General features: G+C 32.8%; 1 protein-coding gene across 3 annotated transcripts in view; it reads right to left on the reverse strand.

The window, feature by feature from the left end:
• The window catches only part of Grik2 (glutamate ionotropic receptor kainate type subunit 2), a 533,318-nt gene that overhangs the window by 127,878 nt on the left and 387,401 nt on the right, over positions 1-18,039 (reverse strand). For all 3 annotated transcript variants that reach the window (XM_048353764.1, XM_048353765.1, XM_048353766.1), the window contains exon 12: positions 514-737. In XM_048353764.1, coding sequence (XP_048209721.1) covers positions 514-737 — 224 coding nt within the window. The remainder of the gene's footprint in view (positions 1-513; positions 738-18,039) is intronic.

The raw sequence follows: 18,039 nt of genomic DNA on the forward strand, positions 1-18,039 counted from the left end.
TTTAGCTTTCTACTTGGAAAATACACAAATGCCAATGACAAAATTTCATTTTTGAAGTGCTGTATTTATTTTGTGAGACACAACAAATTTCAACACAGAAAACCTTGGCAATATTTTTATTCTTAGAATGATTGTTTTTTTTAAAAAAATGCCTTGGCTCCTTAAAAAAGGGTTTCCTTTCAAAAATTTACTGGTTTTATTTTTTCTTATGTCAGAATTATTATTTCAAAATGAAATATTCTTTTATCAGAGTAATTCTGGCTGTTTTTAAAGTCTGATTAAGATCCCTGCCACACTTATAGCTTCAAGACACAACCAGCATGCTTTCTGCCCCCCCCCCAAAAGGCAGCATTGTAGTATATTGTAGTAATTGTATATAACTCTCCATGTTCATTTTGTTTTTCTTTAGCACCCAAGGGAAAAAGAAGTAAAATTGATTGTGACTTTTGACAATTATTAGTTAGAAAAAGGAGTTAACAATTGCCAAAAAAATCACAAAAGTGAGCATGTTACCTGGCTATGACAAAGAGCACACAACTGACACCCAAGTAAGCCAGCAGAATATACATCCAGATATCAGGGGAGAGAGGATTCAGGAAGGAGAAGACTCCTGGGTTTGTACCATTAGGCTTGCGGTACAAAATACTTATTCCAAGTGTCATAAAGGGCTTGGAAAAGTCGATGACCTTCTCTCGAACGTAGGTAATAGCCAGGGGAGCAACTGCAAGGTCAGCTTTCTGTGGAGAGAAACACAAAGGAAAAGAAAGAGAAAAGATTGGTATGACTCACACGAAAAATCTGACAACTAAATGAAGATTTTACTTTTGAGAATTTTGTGTAGCACTTATGGTAAAATTGAATGCGTTCATCACTCTGAGTGAAGCATCTAATTTACTAAAATATTCATTTCTGTGCTGCCAGATTACCAAATCAGTATGTGTCAGAACCAGTGATAGAAAGCAAAACTACTGAAGAAATTTATACACATCCAAGGATGTACATGTTTATTCTACTTAGCTGTTATGTAGAGAGTTTTTCACTTTATGTTAAAAAGAACCTAGTTAGTATCTACTCAATTTTCTAAATGCATTAGTCAAATTCTGGTTGCAATAGTATCTACATAGGACTAATTTATCTGAAAATCGAGGTTTTTCTGTTTTTTGAAGCCATATTACAATATAATTTTAATGTTTCAGTCTTCAAATAGTTAAAACATTTTTAAAGTCATCTTTTATATGATTCTGCTTACTACCCCTGGGTCTGCCTTCTATCCTTCCAATTTGTTGTATGTTATTTAATGAAAATCCTTGTAGCCTTGAATAAATCACAATAGTAAATGAAAGTTTTTTTTTGTCAATTTTCACAAAGTTGCTAATTTTCCATGGTAGTTTAAATATGTTAAATTACTAATGCTTTTAATTCATCATGTTACAACCATCTGTCAGGGATGTATGTGCTCTAATATATTGCAAGAAATAATGATAATATTTAAGACAACAAAGGCATTTCTGATGAGAAACTGTATCATTGCATTCATTTTCTTTATAGTTGTTTTATAGAGTTTTCCGAGAATTAATAAAAATGTTCATTTTAGAGCATAACAGAAACAACTATTGAGAAATAAAATGAACTCTTCTTTTTTACCTTTGTCATTGCTGAAGGATTTACAGAGGAATCACCTGCAATGTATATATGTTTATTGACAATATTATAATGTATGTGTACTCTGAATGTTGGTTTGTGTGAGAAAGAAAGCCACTCACATGCTTGGAAAGAGGATTTTTGAGAAAAGCTATAGAGAAAGAAAAAAAAATGTTTCCATATAATAAAAAGAAAAGGCAGTGTCAAACTGGTCCTGTGGAAGGAATTGTACATGTATCAGAGATAAAAAAAAAACATTATTACTATTATTCATTGTGAAGCAAATCTTGTACTAAGAGCTTCATATGAATTATCTCACTTAATCCTTATGCATTCCTACTATTATTTCCTATTTGGAAAAGAAAAAAATGACACTTGGGAAGTCAGATCTGAGTTCACTGTCACAATGAAATCATCTAGAATCTATACCCAGTGCTTTATCACTCCATGCATCTCTGAAATTAGTAAAGGAGTCATGGGAGAAGTTATTCATTGGGGAAAGTAACTGTGGAAATGCAATGGAACCCACAGAGCTCACAATCTATCTATTACAACCCTGCATTTCAGGGGTTAATGAAGAAGAAGGAGGAGTGTTTCCTATGGAAAGGAAACAAGGAGGTTGCAAAAGTAAACACGCGTATTAAAGAAAGAATTACAAAAAGACCAGCAAGAAGATGGCATAGTTTTTCCTGTTGTGGACATAGAAATACAAGACAGTTTAAGTGTCTCGTCACTCTGAAGCCTTCCTCCCATTTGGTACATGAGAAAAAAAGCTTCATCATGTATGAGCCCTATCAGTCAACATTTTTTTACTGTGGTCTGCTTTTTAAAGTGACAAGTAAAATTATAAATTTTCAAAGTTACATGCTGTTTTTAAAATATTTATTGTAGAATGACTACAGCTAGATCACTGTCTCACATATTACTTCACATATCTTTTATGATGAGAACACTTAGCTTTAATTAGGTAATTTATTATTTTTTTTTTTTTTGGCCAGTCCTGGGCCTTGGACTCAGGGCCTGAGCACTGTCCCTGGCTTCTTCCCGCTCAAGGCTAGCATTCTGCCACTTGAGCCACAGCGCCGCTTCTGGCCGTTTTCTGTATATGTGGTGCTGGGGAATCGAACCTAGGGCCTCGTGTATCCGAGGCAGGCACTCTTGCCACTAGGCTATATCCCCAGCCCCTAATTAGGTAATTTAATTAGCTCTTTATACATGGAATCTAAAAGAGGATTAGGTCTCACAGAAGTACAGAGTGCAATGTTTGCTACTGGCAGCTGCCCCAGTGAAAGGGAGGGATGGATGAGAAGGCAGGAGTACGTGTGCACAGGAGAGAAGTTTTGGTTAGGTAGGAGGAATAAGTTCAGCTCAATAAATAAGATTTTAATCTTGGTGAAGAATAAAATGTTTTTAACAGGAGTCAACAACTTCATGAAACAATCCAAATAACAAATTAAAAATAACATCACATGATTCCATTACATATATATATACACATATATATATGCATATATGTATATCAGTAAGATTGATTATACAATGCCCTAAAATAAAAATTTCTTCCACATGTTATGTGGGGGAAAAAACTAAAACAAAAGAAAAAAGTAAAGTATTTTCAGCTATAAAAAGTCAGTCTTTTGAAACAAGGTAAAAGTAGATTCTTCCTAACATTTGAAAATAATTAATTAATTAATTTAAATGCATGCACATCCGTATAGTGGCTATTACTCAGTAATGAAAATGAAATAATGTTCCATGAAAATACATGGAGGAGGCCTAAATACATATTGAGTGAAAGATTAAATTTTGAATATTCCAATGATAAGATATTCTAGAAAAGAATAAACAAAGAAGTGGGTAAAACTATTGTTATTTGACAAGTATTTATGTTGTAAGGAGAGAACTCAGAATATAAACCATGTTTGAAGGAATGGAAACTATAGATGGCCTTGTATATTTACCCAAATTCACAAAGATATACTGTTGATCATAATGAATGCACCAACAATCTTCAACAATTTTAACAAAATCAGTACACTAATGGAAAATGTTAACAATAGGACAGTTGTATTGAATGCATGAAGAATTATATTGAGGGTAGGGAATAGGTACGTGAGAATTTTTCTTTCTTTCTTTCTTTTTTATTTTATTTTGTGAATCATGGGGCTTGAACTCTGGGCCTGGGTGTTGTCCCTGAACTTTTCAGCTCAAGTCTCAAGCTCTACCACTTTGAGCCATAGGGCTACTTTCAGTCTCCTGGTCCTTGGAGATAAGAGTCTCATGAACTTTCTTGCTGAACCATGATCCTCAGCTCTCAGCCTCCTGAGTAGCTAGATTTACACTCATGAACCACTGGCTCCCAGTTTAAAATTGTACTTTCTGAACATTTTTCTATAAACCTTAAATTGTTTCTTGAAAATTAAATTTTAATCAATCATTATATTATCTGTTTGTTTTTATTATATCCTCATTTATTTTTATGATGATCACATATTTATTATATTATATTTATTAATTAGGTAGACTTATTTGTTACCATGATTGGCGTTAATTGCACACTGAAAATAATTTAATAAATGAAATTTCAACATCACCATAAGCAGTAAAACCATTTTATTTACTTATGTGTTCTGTAAATATAGGTTAAGTTTCATGACATTATCTTAATTATATAATAATAATTTTGAAATTTAATTAAAATATTAAAGGTGTTCAAATAATACCTGTGGTGTTTTCCCATTGAATGTCATGTTACTAAAGAATAAGTGTAGTCAAGAGATCATACTAAAAAAAAAAAAACAACCTAATGTTAATATTGAATAAATAATTTCTCTGTGGACTGAGGTTAGTATAATATAATGAAAATAGGTGTGTTTTTTTTTATTTTGAAGAAGAAGATAATCCTTCACTAGGAAAAGCCTGTGTGCAGTTGTTTTAAAATCCATGTTAGCAAAATAAAATAAGTAAGTTTTGTTATGTATAAGAAAGGAAAAAGAGAATTTACTTCTATCTGAGTGAGTCAGAGAACTTCACACACACACACAGAGACACACACACACACACACACACACACACACACACACACACACACATTACAACTTGAAGAATGATTCTGAGTTTTCCAAATCCTAAATTGGGAATGAGACCACAACAAATACAATAGCACAGAATTAGCTAGTGTAAATGTGGTTTTATGGTCCAAGACTACATTATTTTTCCCTTATTACTTCCATTAATCCCCAAAAAAGATCTAACAATTTTTACTGTGATATGATTTTATAAGTAAAAATAAAAACAAAATGATTATCACAAAAGATAAAAGTGTAAGTGATTATGACCCCAAAGATGACTTAGCTCCACTTATATCCCTCTCATTTCCTGTACAATATTCAAGTATGTGATAGGCACCTTGCTGTTTTTCTGGTTCTGCATTTCCCTGTCCAAAATGATCTCCTTTCTCCACTATCCACATGTTCTAACATACATATGTAGTAATTCCTGTGTAGCCTTCATCAATTATTACATCCAGTTTAATTTCTCTTTAGTGTGAATTATGTAGCATTTATATGAAGCACAACAGAATTAACTCATTATAATATTTGTTGTTATTCCTTATTATTTTACATATAAGTCAGCCACTATGGTGAGAGATATTTGAATATACCTATTCTTATAATTATATTATACACATTTCTATGAGGCTGTATTTTATTACCTAGAGAGATCCATTTTAATTGAAGCATATACCTCTGAACTGAGGAAATGATAAAGTATTCCTCTCTGGAAATGTCATCAACTTATCCAGTCCGTGGCTACCTTATCAAATTAATAATCATTAATTTAATATTCTATATAAAACTCTGCCAAATTGTCTTATTCATCTTTGTGATTGTAATGATCCTGACATCCCTAAGGCACCAGATACAATCTGGCACCAAGGAACTTCCTGGTAAATGTTTGCTGAATACATTTTAAATCTAACTTATTACAATTTTTAAAGACGAGTACTAGTATAGTGCCTGGATAATTTTGTAATTAACTGTTTTGGATTATGCTCTACACTACATGAAATTAAGACTTATGTCTGTTTTGTTGCTGTTTTGTCTGTCAAATCACAGCTTGAACTCTGGGCCTGGGTGCTATCTTCGTCTCAAGACTAGCATTCTACCACGAGCCACAGAGCTACTTCCAAATAAGTCTGATTTCTACAGTTATATAATCCCAAAATTACAGAGTAATTTTTATATGGTGATATAGCTATGGAAAATCTATTGTTTAAGTATAATAGAAAATGGTAAAAATCATAATAAATTATACATAAATTAGCTAACAAAGCATGTGTATGTATATACATATATATATCCAAATTTGTTCATTGTATAAAAACCTACTTTCTGAAATATCACAAATCAAAGAACACAATGTTCTTCTTTTACATAATCATAGCAATGTAATATCTGAAGCATACTTTTGAAAACTGGAAATTTAACACTGTTAAACAAATTCTAGGAATGTTTTCTCGTTTGTGATTATAAAATGCTTAATTAAATGGACAAAATCAGCAATTAAGTACATGTGAACAAATTGACTTCAGAAGAGTAATTTAATCTGATTTAGCTAAAACATTTTAATCTGATAATCACTCTAATCTCACAGGAAGATAGTACCACACTTTCCTAAATGTTGCACAATGGAATTGTGGGGAAATATTTTTGAGACTTTGTTCATTTGTAGTGAAACACAGTTGGCTCTATTCATAGGGAGTGCCACTTCCATTATTAATAACCTCAACTTCTAATACCCTGTTCATCTACATGGCTCATTCTCTCATTTCTTTCATGTGTCTGTTGTGTTAATGTTAGTTACTCAAAAGGTCCTTGACCACTCACTCTATCATTTTACTCCTTGCCATGTTTGCATTTTCCTTATAAAATATAACCTAGGACTCCATGCCAAGTGTCACTGTGTTCGTGTCCCTGTCTCCTGCTTCCCGGCTCTTCTCCGGTCACCATGGCATCCCACTTTAGCTCTCCATTGGAGCTGAATTGGTTTATTGGTATTGTTTTCCTTCTTTCTTTCTTCTCCAGGCTCATGGCTCAGTTTCCTAACAGTGTTCATTGTATTTTCTGGCTGCTGGTCTTGAGACAGGAGGCCACCATTTTTTAAAATAAAGACTTTTAAAAATAAAGACTCTAAGATTCCACCTCTCAAAGATAAATAAATAAAAATTAAAAATGCATCATAAACAATTGGAGAGACATTTGGGTTCAAGGGAAGATTTCATACTTGTTAAGACTGCAGAGGGGACTAGTCACAGTTCACAAAACACAGGGAAGGAAGGAGGAAATTGAGAAGTGAAAGAGAGAGGGCATTGAAAGAGAGAAACAGACAAAAAAAGAAGACTGGGAAAGAAGATTGGAAGAAATGGAGGCAAAGGCTGTGACTTTGAATTTGAGGTATAATATTTTATTTTATGTGTTAGTGCCTGGATGTGAGTTAAGATGGAAAGAAAAATGGTTGAGATATACCATAAAAGGAAGGGCACTAGTTTTCAGCATGAGGGATAATGGTGGAACGATTGATCTTGAGTAAGAAGTAGTACTCCAGCCTCTGAAGGGAAATCAAATCAAGAGAAGATAGGTTCAAGATGAACTTCTGAGTTATGTTTTCATCAAGAAAATGCTTGAGGAAAGGACAAAGCAAATTGTAATATGATGTGTGATGTATATATGCGGATTTTCAAAACACAATTAGAATGTCCCTGTTTAATATTAGCACTCCTAAAACATTAATATCTCTCTCTTTTTTTTTTTTTTTTGCCAGTCCTGAGGCTTGGGACTCAGGGCCTGAGCACTGTCCTTGGCTTCTTTTTGCTCAAGGCTAGCACTCTAGCTATTGAGCCACAGGGCCACTTCTGGCTTTTTCTGTTTATGTGTTGCTGAGGAATGTAAACCAGAGCTTCATGCATAGTAGGCCACATTCCCAGCCCCCATTCATACCATTTTTGTGGTTGATTTTAAGCCACTCCATCTGTATATTTTCTGCTAACCCTATTTCATATTCCTAGTTTAAATGGCCATGGAAGGCATACCAACTAACAAATATTAGCCTAAAGTGGGTGATGGTGAACAGACTACAAGAAACCTTCTTATTGAAATGCTGAATTTCTAATTCTTCTCTAGTAAACTTTTTTTACTTGATAATAGATAAATAGTATTGAACTTCCAGTTCTCCTTTTTAAAAATAGTTAAGGCATAATGTTTATAGAAAAACAATTTTGGTACTATTTAATTTGTGTTATTTATATGGAATATTTGTGACCATAATAACAGTTGCTTAAAATAATCTCTTTCTCAAATATTTACAATAACTTATAAAAGATTAAGCAAGAAGCAAATAAGCAAAAGTGTCAATGTATTTCAGTTGAAATATGTCTAGGTAAATGTGTGCTACAATTATATTGGCTTGCCTTTGTGATCTTATATGTTAATATAAAATGAAATACATTATTACAATTATACTCACTACCTTACATTTGTAACTATTACTCCTTTGTACATTATCTTGACAATAAAATTCAATTTAAGGGCTGGGATACAGCTCAGTGGCAAAGCACTGGACTAGCGAATGAAACGTCCTGGGTTCAGTCCCCAATACCAAAAAAGAAAAGACAAAATTTTTAAAATAAATAATAAAAAGAAGAAAAAAACTGTATCAATTCTGCCACCCTATATTTTAAATGGGGAAACAACACATTTACATTTTAAGCTGAATTTACATTTTATGCTGAATTACTACACAAACTCTCTTTTACAATGGGTCGTATATATATATATATATATTTAATTTCAATATATATCAAAATCTATAATATATGCTTAGTTAGAACAAAATCCACTTTAGTATTTGTTAAATAGTTAAGTTACTAGCCTATCAGAAGAATAATATACAGTAAAATATTTCACATGAATATAAATAGCTCTTATTATTAATATAGTTTTACACTTTTACAATCCAACAAGGCTATTTCATATCAGGTTTTATCATTTCTACTGACAAGTGAAATTTCCTGAAATAGCACCATTTAATCAAGTTTGATCAAAGTTTAATTATAATTCTGCAATCAAATATTTTGTTAAAAATTTTGAAATATGAGTGCATGAAAAATCTTCCATTTCTCTGAATGTCATTTAAGTAACTTCAAAACTTTCACTATGCAAGTAAAACAAAATTATAATCATAGAAATAAATGTGTGGAATTTAAATGGTCTGTTTAAGGATATCAGTATCAAGATGCATATACAAAACGTTGTATTTGACCCTAGGTTATAGACTAACTGCACTACAAAAACTATTTATGCTTAAAAAACAATTAAAGTTTAAGTGAGGTTAAGAGTTAAAGGACTATTGTGTATTAGTTTCGGTTTCTAACAGGCAGGCAATATAACTCCTATTTTAAGGACAAAGACAAATAATCTTTCTTTTCATAGATCTATTTTTACCTGAATCGTTATGATGGAAGCACTGATATGGAATATTAAACCCCATATTGGGCAAAATGTTTCCTACTGCATTTGAAGGTTGCTGATTTTTATCTCGTATATTCATGTAGTTTTTCCAAGAAAAAGAAGGAACAATCATCAACCAGATTACCTATTTCTGCCTTTAAAAATAAGACTTAGAACACAACCAAAATAAAAATACTAAATGTCCATGATTTCAGGAGGCAATTAGCATCTCTTTCTTCTTTTAAAATATTGAAATATACTCACTAGTAAAATAAAGTTCTATTTTTTTCAACTGAGAGATACTATGACAAAAATCTATTAATCAGTATTTCCTCATGGACTAGGGAGAATGGAGATAAAAGATATTTAACCATGATCCATCTTACAGCTTACACACAATTCCTTGAAACAAGTACACAGAGAAACCATAAGATCACAAATGAATTATTTGAGAAAGTCAGTGGTTTGGTTAGGAAAATATTCATCAAATAGTTTAGACAAATGAAGTGTAAAACCAATATAGCTGTTAGTAAATATGGTGTCTGAATTTACAAGTGGCATAAACTGTCCATTTAGCAGACATCATTTTCTCCCCCATATTTGGCTACCCCAGAGAGAAATATCCTTTTTGTAGCATCCTAAGGAGCAAATATTCAGCACATTGGTAGAGCTGAAGTCACAGCTAAAGAGGGATTGATGTTGATTCAACCAAAGAGCGAAATGTCACATTCTAGAGACACTTAATTTCTGGAACATAAATATTTCTGCACCCTTTCTATACTGCCTTTCCCTTGCTCATGCCATCATTTGGAGAGTAAAGCCATCATTTTGATGTCCTGCAGCTTTAGCTTCAATCACTCATTATTAGGGAAGGTATAGAGTGACTGTAATCTGGCCCCTCGCTTAGCATTTGGGTAGTTGTATTGACTACTATAGTCCCCAAAAGGAACTCTTAAATCACCCAACACACTCCACAGATTTTCTGTCCTTCCTTCCCTGCAGCAACATATCTTCCCAACACTATTTTTATTGTAATTTTATTGTAATTTTTTGTGTAACTTCTCAGGCTTTTGAGTGCTATTTCCCTTTACATATATTTTCACTGTGATATAGATTTGTTCTTTTGTATTTTGCCTTTATTCAAAATATACTTTTGATTTGAGTGGTGTGTGTTTTCTTTCATTATTATAAAAACCTTCCGTTGTTATTTCTTTAATGCTATTTTTAAATCTTTTCACATGTTTAACCTTCTTGTTTCTTATTTCTGACTGGCTACTCAGTTCCTTGTGGTTCTTGTCTTACACTCCATGTCTCTTAGTCCTTCTATCATAGACTATAATCAGTTCATTTGGTCTTCTGTGCAGTCTACTCATTAAATCTATTAATATTTTCTGACAGCAAGTTTGCCTTAGAGGGAATAATAAAACACTAGATGGCATAGAAAGGGAATCATTAAAAATTCTGATCATTAAGAAAATAATAGGGGCTGGGGATATGGCCTAGTGGCAAGAGTGCTTGCCTCATATACATGAGGCTCTGGGTTCAATTCCCCAGCACCACATACACAGAAAATGGCCAGAAGTGGCGCTGTGGCTCAAGTGGCAGAGTGCTAGCCTTGAGCAAAAGGAAGCCAGGGACAGTGCTCAGGCCCTGAGTCCAAGGCTCAGGACTGGCCAAAAAAAAAAAAAAAAAAAAAAGAAAATAATAAAAATGACACAAGAAAAAGGATGATGTCTAAAGAAGAGAAAAATAAAAGTTCAAACCCTCTTGAATAAGCAAGATGGAATGGAAGAGTTAAATAGAAAGAATAACTAGAAGCAAGAAAGTAATTTCTCCCTCAAATCCAAACGGAGGATGAAAGGATGGTGTCAACTTACTGGAAAACAGAGGAGGGAAGAGTTTCTCATCTACTGGTGTCTACTTCTCATAGAAACTCAAAATCAGCATTTATGGTTAAAGAGTAATAGGTATCATGAACAAGTAGAACATAAGTTAGAAGATTTTTGCAGCATATAAGGATGTGTGGTGGCTATGCATGCACAGTACAATTGAGACTGTTCACTGTAATTTCTAGTGATTCTATTCTTTCCACTTAGTTTGTACCTCTCCATCCTGATTTTCTCTTTATTATAATGGCAGACCTTTAAGTTAAGTAAGCCAGGCTGAAAGAGACAATGGGTGCATGTTTCCTCTCATAAAGGAAATTAGCTCTAAAATACAACTATGCATGATAACAAATGAAGGGCTCAATGCCTTTACACACAAACAAGCAGTCAAAAGAATAGTATACTTAGAGGAGGAATCCAAAGTCATAATTCCCATGAATAACTAATGTATTGTTTATAAAAAGGAATACTAAGAAATGGAAACAAGTTTTTGGAGGAAGGGTGAGCAAATGTAGTCATTGTAATTCAATGTATATTATGCAAAAATGAACTCTGTAACTTGATGGTAGGGACAGGAGAGGAAAAATAAGGAAGAAAAAAATTAGTACCATTTACCAAAAAGCATTGTACCAGAACTTCTGAATGATCACATTTTCTTCTAGAATTTCTCTCTCATACATGCATATATATATGCACATATACAAACAAATGCACAGATAGTGTAAAGTCAATGACTTTTGAATCAACTTTGCAATTATAAATATAAAATTTGAGATATATAAAACTTGGAATCACTACTTAAGTCAAAAGTTAAGAAGAAAAATAGTGGGATAAATTTTTATTTGTATAAAATAGTATTACATGAATACATGAAAGCTGCATCTTGTGAGTTAAACAAAATTATTACAGATTTAACATGATGAAATCTCTATTTTCTCTCTCCTGAGGTTATTAAAAAGTTTGCAATAGATTTGTTTACCTTGGGATCTAAATGCATAACCTCAAAGATAAAAATGAAAAAGGAACTCTAGTTTCTATTCTTCACCCTGAATACACATTTCTGAGATACTACAAAAAATTTTTAGACCTTAGATATAATTGGAAATAAGATCTAGTCTGTGTGATGACAATGTGATTTCCTGCACAAGGACAACAAAACAAAAGCCCCTCATCTCTACAGCACTGTTCAGGACCCAAATCCTCAAAGTACCAGAGACCTGTCACCATTGTTTCATCCCTGGAAAAGTTCAAAGAGAGCTCATCAATGCACAGTGAGAATTAATGCCCAGCACTCACTACCCTGCTGAGTCCCTGTGTGGATGCAGTGGATTTCTATGCTCTTTGTGAGGTTGTACAGTTGTATTCCTTGTATTACCACCCAGAATAGCCAAAGTAGCAAAACACCCACTGTCCTTCTGTTTTCAGAGCAATCTATCACTGTGTTGAACAGTTTTTGAAATTTGATGAGTCTTTTTGCTAGCCAGAGTTTTTAGGTCATTTTACTTCCATAAGTGAGCAATGCTTCACTTTTAGGTGTGTTTTTTAGGGTGACTCATTTCTATACCTTTCTCTACATAAATTATGTTAGGATTTGTCATAAAAGCTGAGGGCAAGTGGATTAATCAAAATGGAATCCTCTCCTATGTTTTCACATTGTCTCTATACAATTCACTGCATATTTTGACCTTTAGAGTTGTTTTTTTAATTCTTGGTAAAATATCACAACTGTATACATATGCATACATCTATCTACACTTTAAATAGTAATATTTAATGAAGACAGTAAATGTTTATACACATATATTTCTATGAATACACATTAACATGACTACATAAGTATACAAAAATATAATTTGGGTTCTTTCTTCTTAGTAGTACTAAGATTTGAACCCATGTCTTTGTGGTTATTTGGCAGGTGTTCTGCTGGTTGAGCTATGCCTCCAACACTAAAATCTATTTTGAAATCATGAAAATATCTGAGTACAGATATACAGATATATTTTTAAGTATGTAAGTAGATAATGCTAGGAGTGGTCCCAGGAAACTATTAGGACCTTATTGAACAAATAACTAAGGCAGTAATGGCTGGGAACATGGCTGAAGTCGCAGAGCCTCTGAGTCTCTGAGTTCAAACCCCACTACCACCAAAAAAAAAAAAAAAAGAAGAAAGAAAGAAAAAATCCCAAATTAAAACAAATCACACGAAGTTTAGATATGTTTTCAAGAACAATGCCATGTGTTTCAATGTCAAGAGCACTATCTACTTCTTTTGCTTTCCTCATTGAAATCTGCTCATTTTATTATTTGCCTAGTTTTTTATTCCATGTTGAAATAGAACTACTTTGCCAAATATATTTTTAAAATTTTGGACCCCACTTGTCTCATTAGTAAAAAGTTTGATAGGTGCTTACATTTCATGCATGGTAAGGCTAACACATCATAAAATATATTGCTTGATAATGTCAGAAATGTTATAAATACTCAGAAAACATTACCTATAGTCAATAGGTCCACAAGATATGTTTAATATTAGAAGATTGTGACTGTAACAAAAATTCATTTAGATGTGACAATAAAAATACATGATTGACCAACTTGTTGATTTGATGGGACCAAAACAAAAGTAGTGAAATCAACTAAATTTGTAAACAAGAAGAAAAAGAACTGGGTTCATAAATTGTTGGCCTACATGCTAGTGTACATGATTGTGATATAACTCTAAAACTATGTGGCTGAGAGGTGGTGAATTGTGAAGAAATCAACCTTAGTGTCCAGGATGGAGGATGACGCTCCCATAAACACATGGAATTGACATGTAGTAAAGACTCACACAGTCATGTTTCTGCATTACAGATTGTAAACTCTACCTTTGTATTCATAAACAAGCTTGTCAACATACATTTCAACAAATACTGATGCTCAAACTAAATGCTGGTTGAAAATTGAGTGAGCAATTAAACTTAGTTGTGTGCTTTTTTAAAAAAAGAAAAGCAAGTCTGAAATTTCTGTGAGGAAATTCAGAGTAAATGAAAGAATAAGAGACAAGAAAGAGATAATGAATTATAATACAGTAAGAGGATAATATTTGTGGGGCTTATTTTTCATTTCTGTAGTGGATTATGGTAAAGTTCCACCATTCCTATCTTATTTGCTGAGATTTTTTTTGTCTGAGTTGCACTCTGATTGCAATTACTCCTATGCCTATTTCCCAAGTAATTGGCATTTCAGATATGAGCCATCATTACTAGGCTAGAGAGAATTGTGTGTGTGTGTGTGTGTGTGTGTGTGTGTGTGTGTGTGTTAGTACCAGGGACTGAACTTGTGGCTTTGTGCATTTGCTCAGGTTTCTTGCTCCAGAGTTTATCTGAAATCCAGTTATTCCTCAATGTGTGTAAATATACTTGACCAAATTGTGTTTCATTTAATCAACCATTTGTGCTGCTATATACAATAGTATCCCTTAGGTAGAACTATGTGTTAATATTAATTGTAGCATAAAAGCAGGAACTTAGAGAAAAAAGAAAAAGCATCTGCCGCTCTCTATGGTTTACTCTGAACAACTTTCCTGATCCTTTCCCTTCCAAACTGGATTAAAGACTCCCTCATATTTCTCACAATATCTTAGAAAGATACCTATATTTTATTGACAGAATATACAGAAAATAATTAAACTCTTACCTATAATTACCTAGAATAAACCATATTAAATTATGTTTCCATTAAGGAATATCATGAAGAATATCTTACTTTAATCACTGTGTTATTTCCATTACTCAAATTTACTTTGAAGGGAAATGATATAATTTCATGTGAAATGGAAGTAGTCCACACTTAACAAAGAAATAGAATTTTTTTTCTGTCAAAGAAATTTCCTGTTTTGGTTTTCCTTTTATCAACCATTTGATTTAGCTTTTGTTTAAGAATTTGTTTTGTTCATTTACTTTGTTCTATGTTCTAAAGAAAACATCCCCTATAAAATGCCATATTTGTTTTTATCTGTGTTCAGTTATATATATTCTACTTTTCTAGTAATAGATGCAAATCAGTGTTTATTATTTAATAACACACAGATGTTCTGTATACCTCAGATAAACAGATTTTCCAGCCCACTGCTTCAGCAATGTCTCTGTAAATTTACTCTGAAGCAAATACAAACGTTTTATTAATGATTCAGAGAATCCTTGCTTTCTGAATGTGCTTAGATTGACAGCTTCCTTTCAGCATGCCCTTGTCCTTAGTTTATATTTGTAGTTCACTTTCACTTAAGATTTCATTTGTTTGAGTAAGCAAATTCCTACCTTTATGTCTTTTCCAGTCTTACTAGTTTTCTTTGTTCATTTAGGAAGGCTTTGTAGAGCAATCTTTTTTATAGATTCTTTCCTGCCTATATTAATGCAAGGTTCCAGAGTCTGGCAGTGTGGGATTAACTAGTTGTTTACATGTTTATGGGGAAAATTTTATAAAGAGAACGCATTGAAGGGTATAAAGGCTTCTATGCAATTATATATGTTCCAATCTTTATAATATTGATTTAGCATTTTACTTTCTTTTAAGCTTCAAATTTTGTCTTTGCGTCATTTTTGTTCAGTGACATTTATATTTAAGTCAGTTTTGCAAATATTTTAAATATCGTAAGTTAAGGGATCATATCTGAAGAACTTCATAGTATACCCAGTGGAAATTTACTCAACAATGTAAAACGCAATTATAAAATAGGAAAATCTAACTATCTAATTTTAGCTATTATATTATAAGTACAGACAATTATCAACAAATTCTACTAGGAAAATTGTTTCTTTGAACAAAAAGTACCTTTCTTAGAGAAGATATTCAATAAATATTTGTTAAATATCTACTGTAGGATAATTTCTAATGAAACAAATCTAATACTGTACAAATTACAATTGTACTTGTTGGTGACACCTAGTCCCTAAAAGTTTGTTTATACATATCTAACAATACTTTCTGGTGAAATCTAGTTTTAAGAAAAATAGCGAAAGTTCAATAAAAAACATTTACACTAAACTGGGTAGAACAGTACATGCCTGTAATCTCGGCACTTAGAAGGCTTAGGTAGAAGTATCAAGACTTTAAAGCAAAACAGTGCTACTGAGAAACCATGTTTAAAACAAATATGAAAACAAACAAAAAATTATTAAAATATAGGTATGTATGTAAAATAGTCCTTTTAAAAATGTTATGTGATTTTCCTAATTTCTAATGCTTTTCATCTATTAAATATAATCACAGGATTTTTCATTAAATGTAAAAGTCAAGGTTTTCCTGAGTTGCTTTTTGTAGAAAAGAAGTATGTTATAGCTTTAAGTACTTTTTGGCATAGTATCATAAAGAATGTAGACAAAATTTATCCAATCAATATTCTATTAATCCAATGAATGATAAGTAGATGGACAAAAGAACTAACTTAGAAAGGGTAAAACATTAAGATTCCTTCATTTTTACATGTAATATATTTGTACTTGTATATTTTTAAATTATTTTTCTTAAAATTAAGAGACAAGAAATGTACTCACTGTCTTACATATGAAACTGTAACCTCTCTGTACTTTACTTTGACAACAAAGGAAAAAAATTTTTTTTTTTTTTTTCTTTGGCCAGTCCTGGGCCTTGGACTCAGGGCCTGAGCACTGTCCCTGGCTTCTTCCCGCTCAAGGCTAGCACTCTGCCACTTGAGCCACAGCGCCGCTTCTGGCCGTTTTCTGTATATGTGGTGCTGGGGAATCGAACCTAGGGCCTCGTGTATCCGAGGCAGGCACTCTTGCCACTAGGCTATATCCCCAGCCGGAAAAAAAAATTTTAAAAAGAGATGACTGTAATAATCTTACTACTATCCAAAAATACTTCTTGTTTTTTTTGTTGTTGTTAGTGGTGGCTATTGTTTAGTTTTATTTGTTTTTTGCCACAAGTACTAAACTGGAGTACAAGATTTTAAAAAATCACCACACACACTATCAAAATTCAAAGCTATGACAGCACACGGCTATTCCTATTTACAAGAAATTGTTTTTTATTTAGTCTTTCCACTTTGTGGTAATACCTGGAGCCTTTTTAAGTTCTTGAAAAACAAATATTTGATTTCCTTCCTTGTGTATAATAAAAGAGCAATCAGGAGGTAAAGCAAAATACAGTGTGGTCCTCTAAGGCTGATGAATCCTAAAAGGCTTGATAGTGGTAAATACCAATTGCAATGCCAAGACACCATGCTGAGAGCAACCCAGACAGCTGGAAATCTAAGGCCTGTGGTCTGCTTAAAAACAGTATAAAGTGTGAGTCAATTCTGATTCCAGGGGACTTCTCATTTACAATAGTTATTTTAGGACCTGAAGCAGAACTGCTTTCTCATTCTGTCTCTTTGAGAAATCATGTCAAATGTTCAAGTGTTCAGAGCTAAAACTTAATCAGTTCTTGAATTTACAAAAGGAAAATGGTGGAAACAAACAGCATTTATTACCTAATATGATTTCCTTTCTTCTCCCACCAACCTCAAGTAGTGAACGGTACTAATACACAAATCTCTCCAAACACAAAGCAATTGTAAACTGCATTTGATCCTGATCCTTGTTTAAAGAGATCTTTTAAAGAAATAATCCATTATTTTGGCAGAAAAACATAACAAAATTCTCATATCTAATCTAGCAAGATAATGATTACTTCACAAATAAGTTCTTAGTTACAATCATTTTAGCTGACGTTTATCCATTGATAGCAATGTATTATACATATAGTCAACCATTACTTTACATACAGTTACAGTTCCTTCAGGGAAGTACTAATCCTAATCAGGCAACTGAGATCTGAAGATCTAGTCTAAGTTTCATGGCAAACCAAGAGATACTATCTTCAATTAATCAGCAAAATTCTGGACTGGAGAAGTGGCTCAAGTTGCAGCTTGCCAGCTGGGATGGAAATGTCAATGAGTTCAAGCCCCCATACCACCAACACTGTGTGTGTGTGTGTGTGTGTGTGTGTGTGTGTGTGTGTGT

This window comes from Perognathus longimembris, chromosome 9 (genome assembly GCF_023159225.1).
Source record: "Perognathus longimembris pacificus isolate PPM17 chromosome 9, ASM2315922v1, whole genome shotgun sequence".
Lineage (NCBI taxonomy): Eukaryota > Metazoa > Chordata > Mammalia > Rodentia > Heteromyidae > Perognathus > Perognathus longimembris.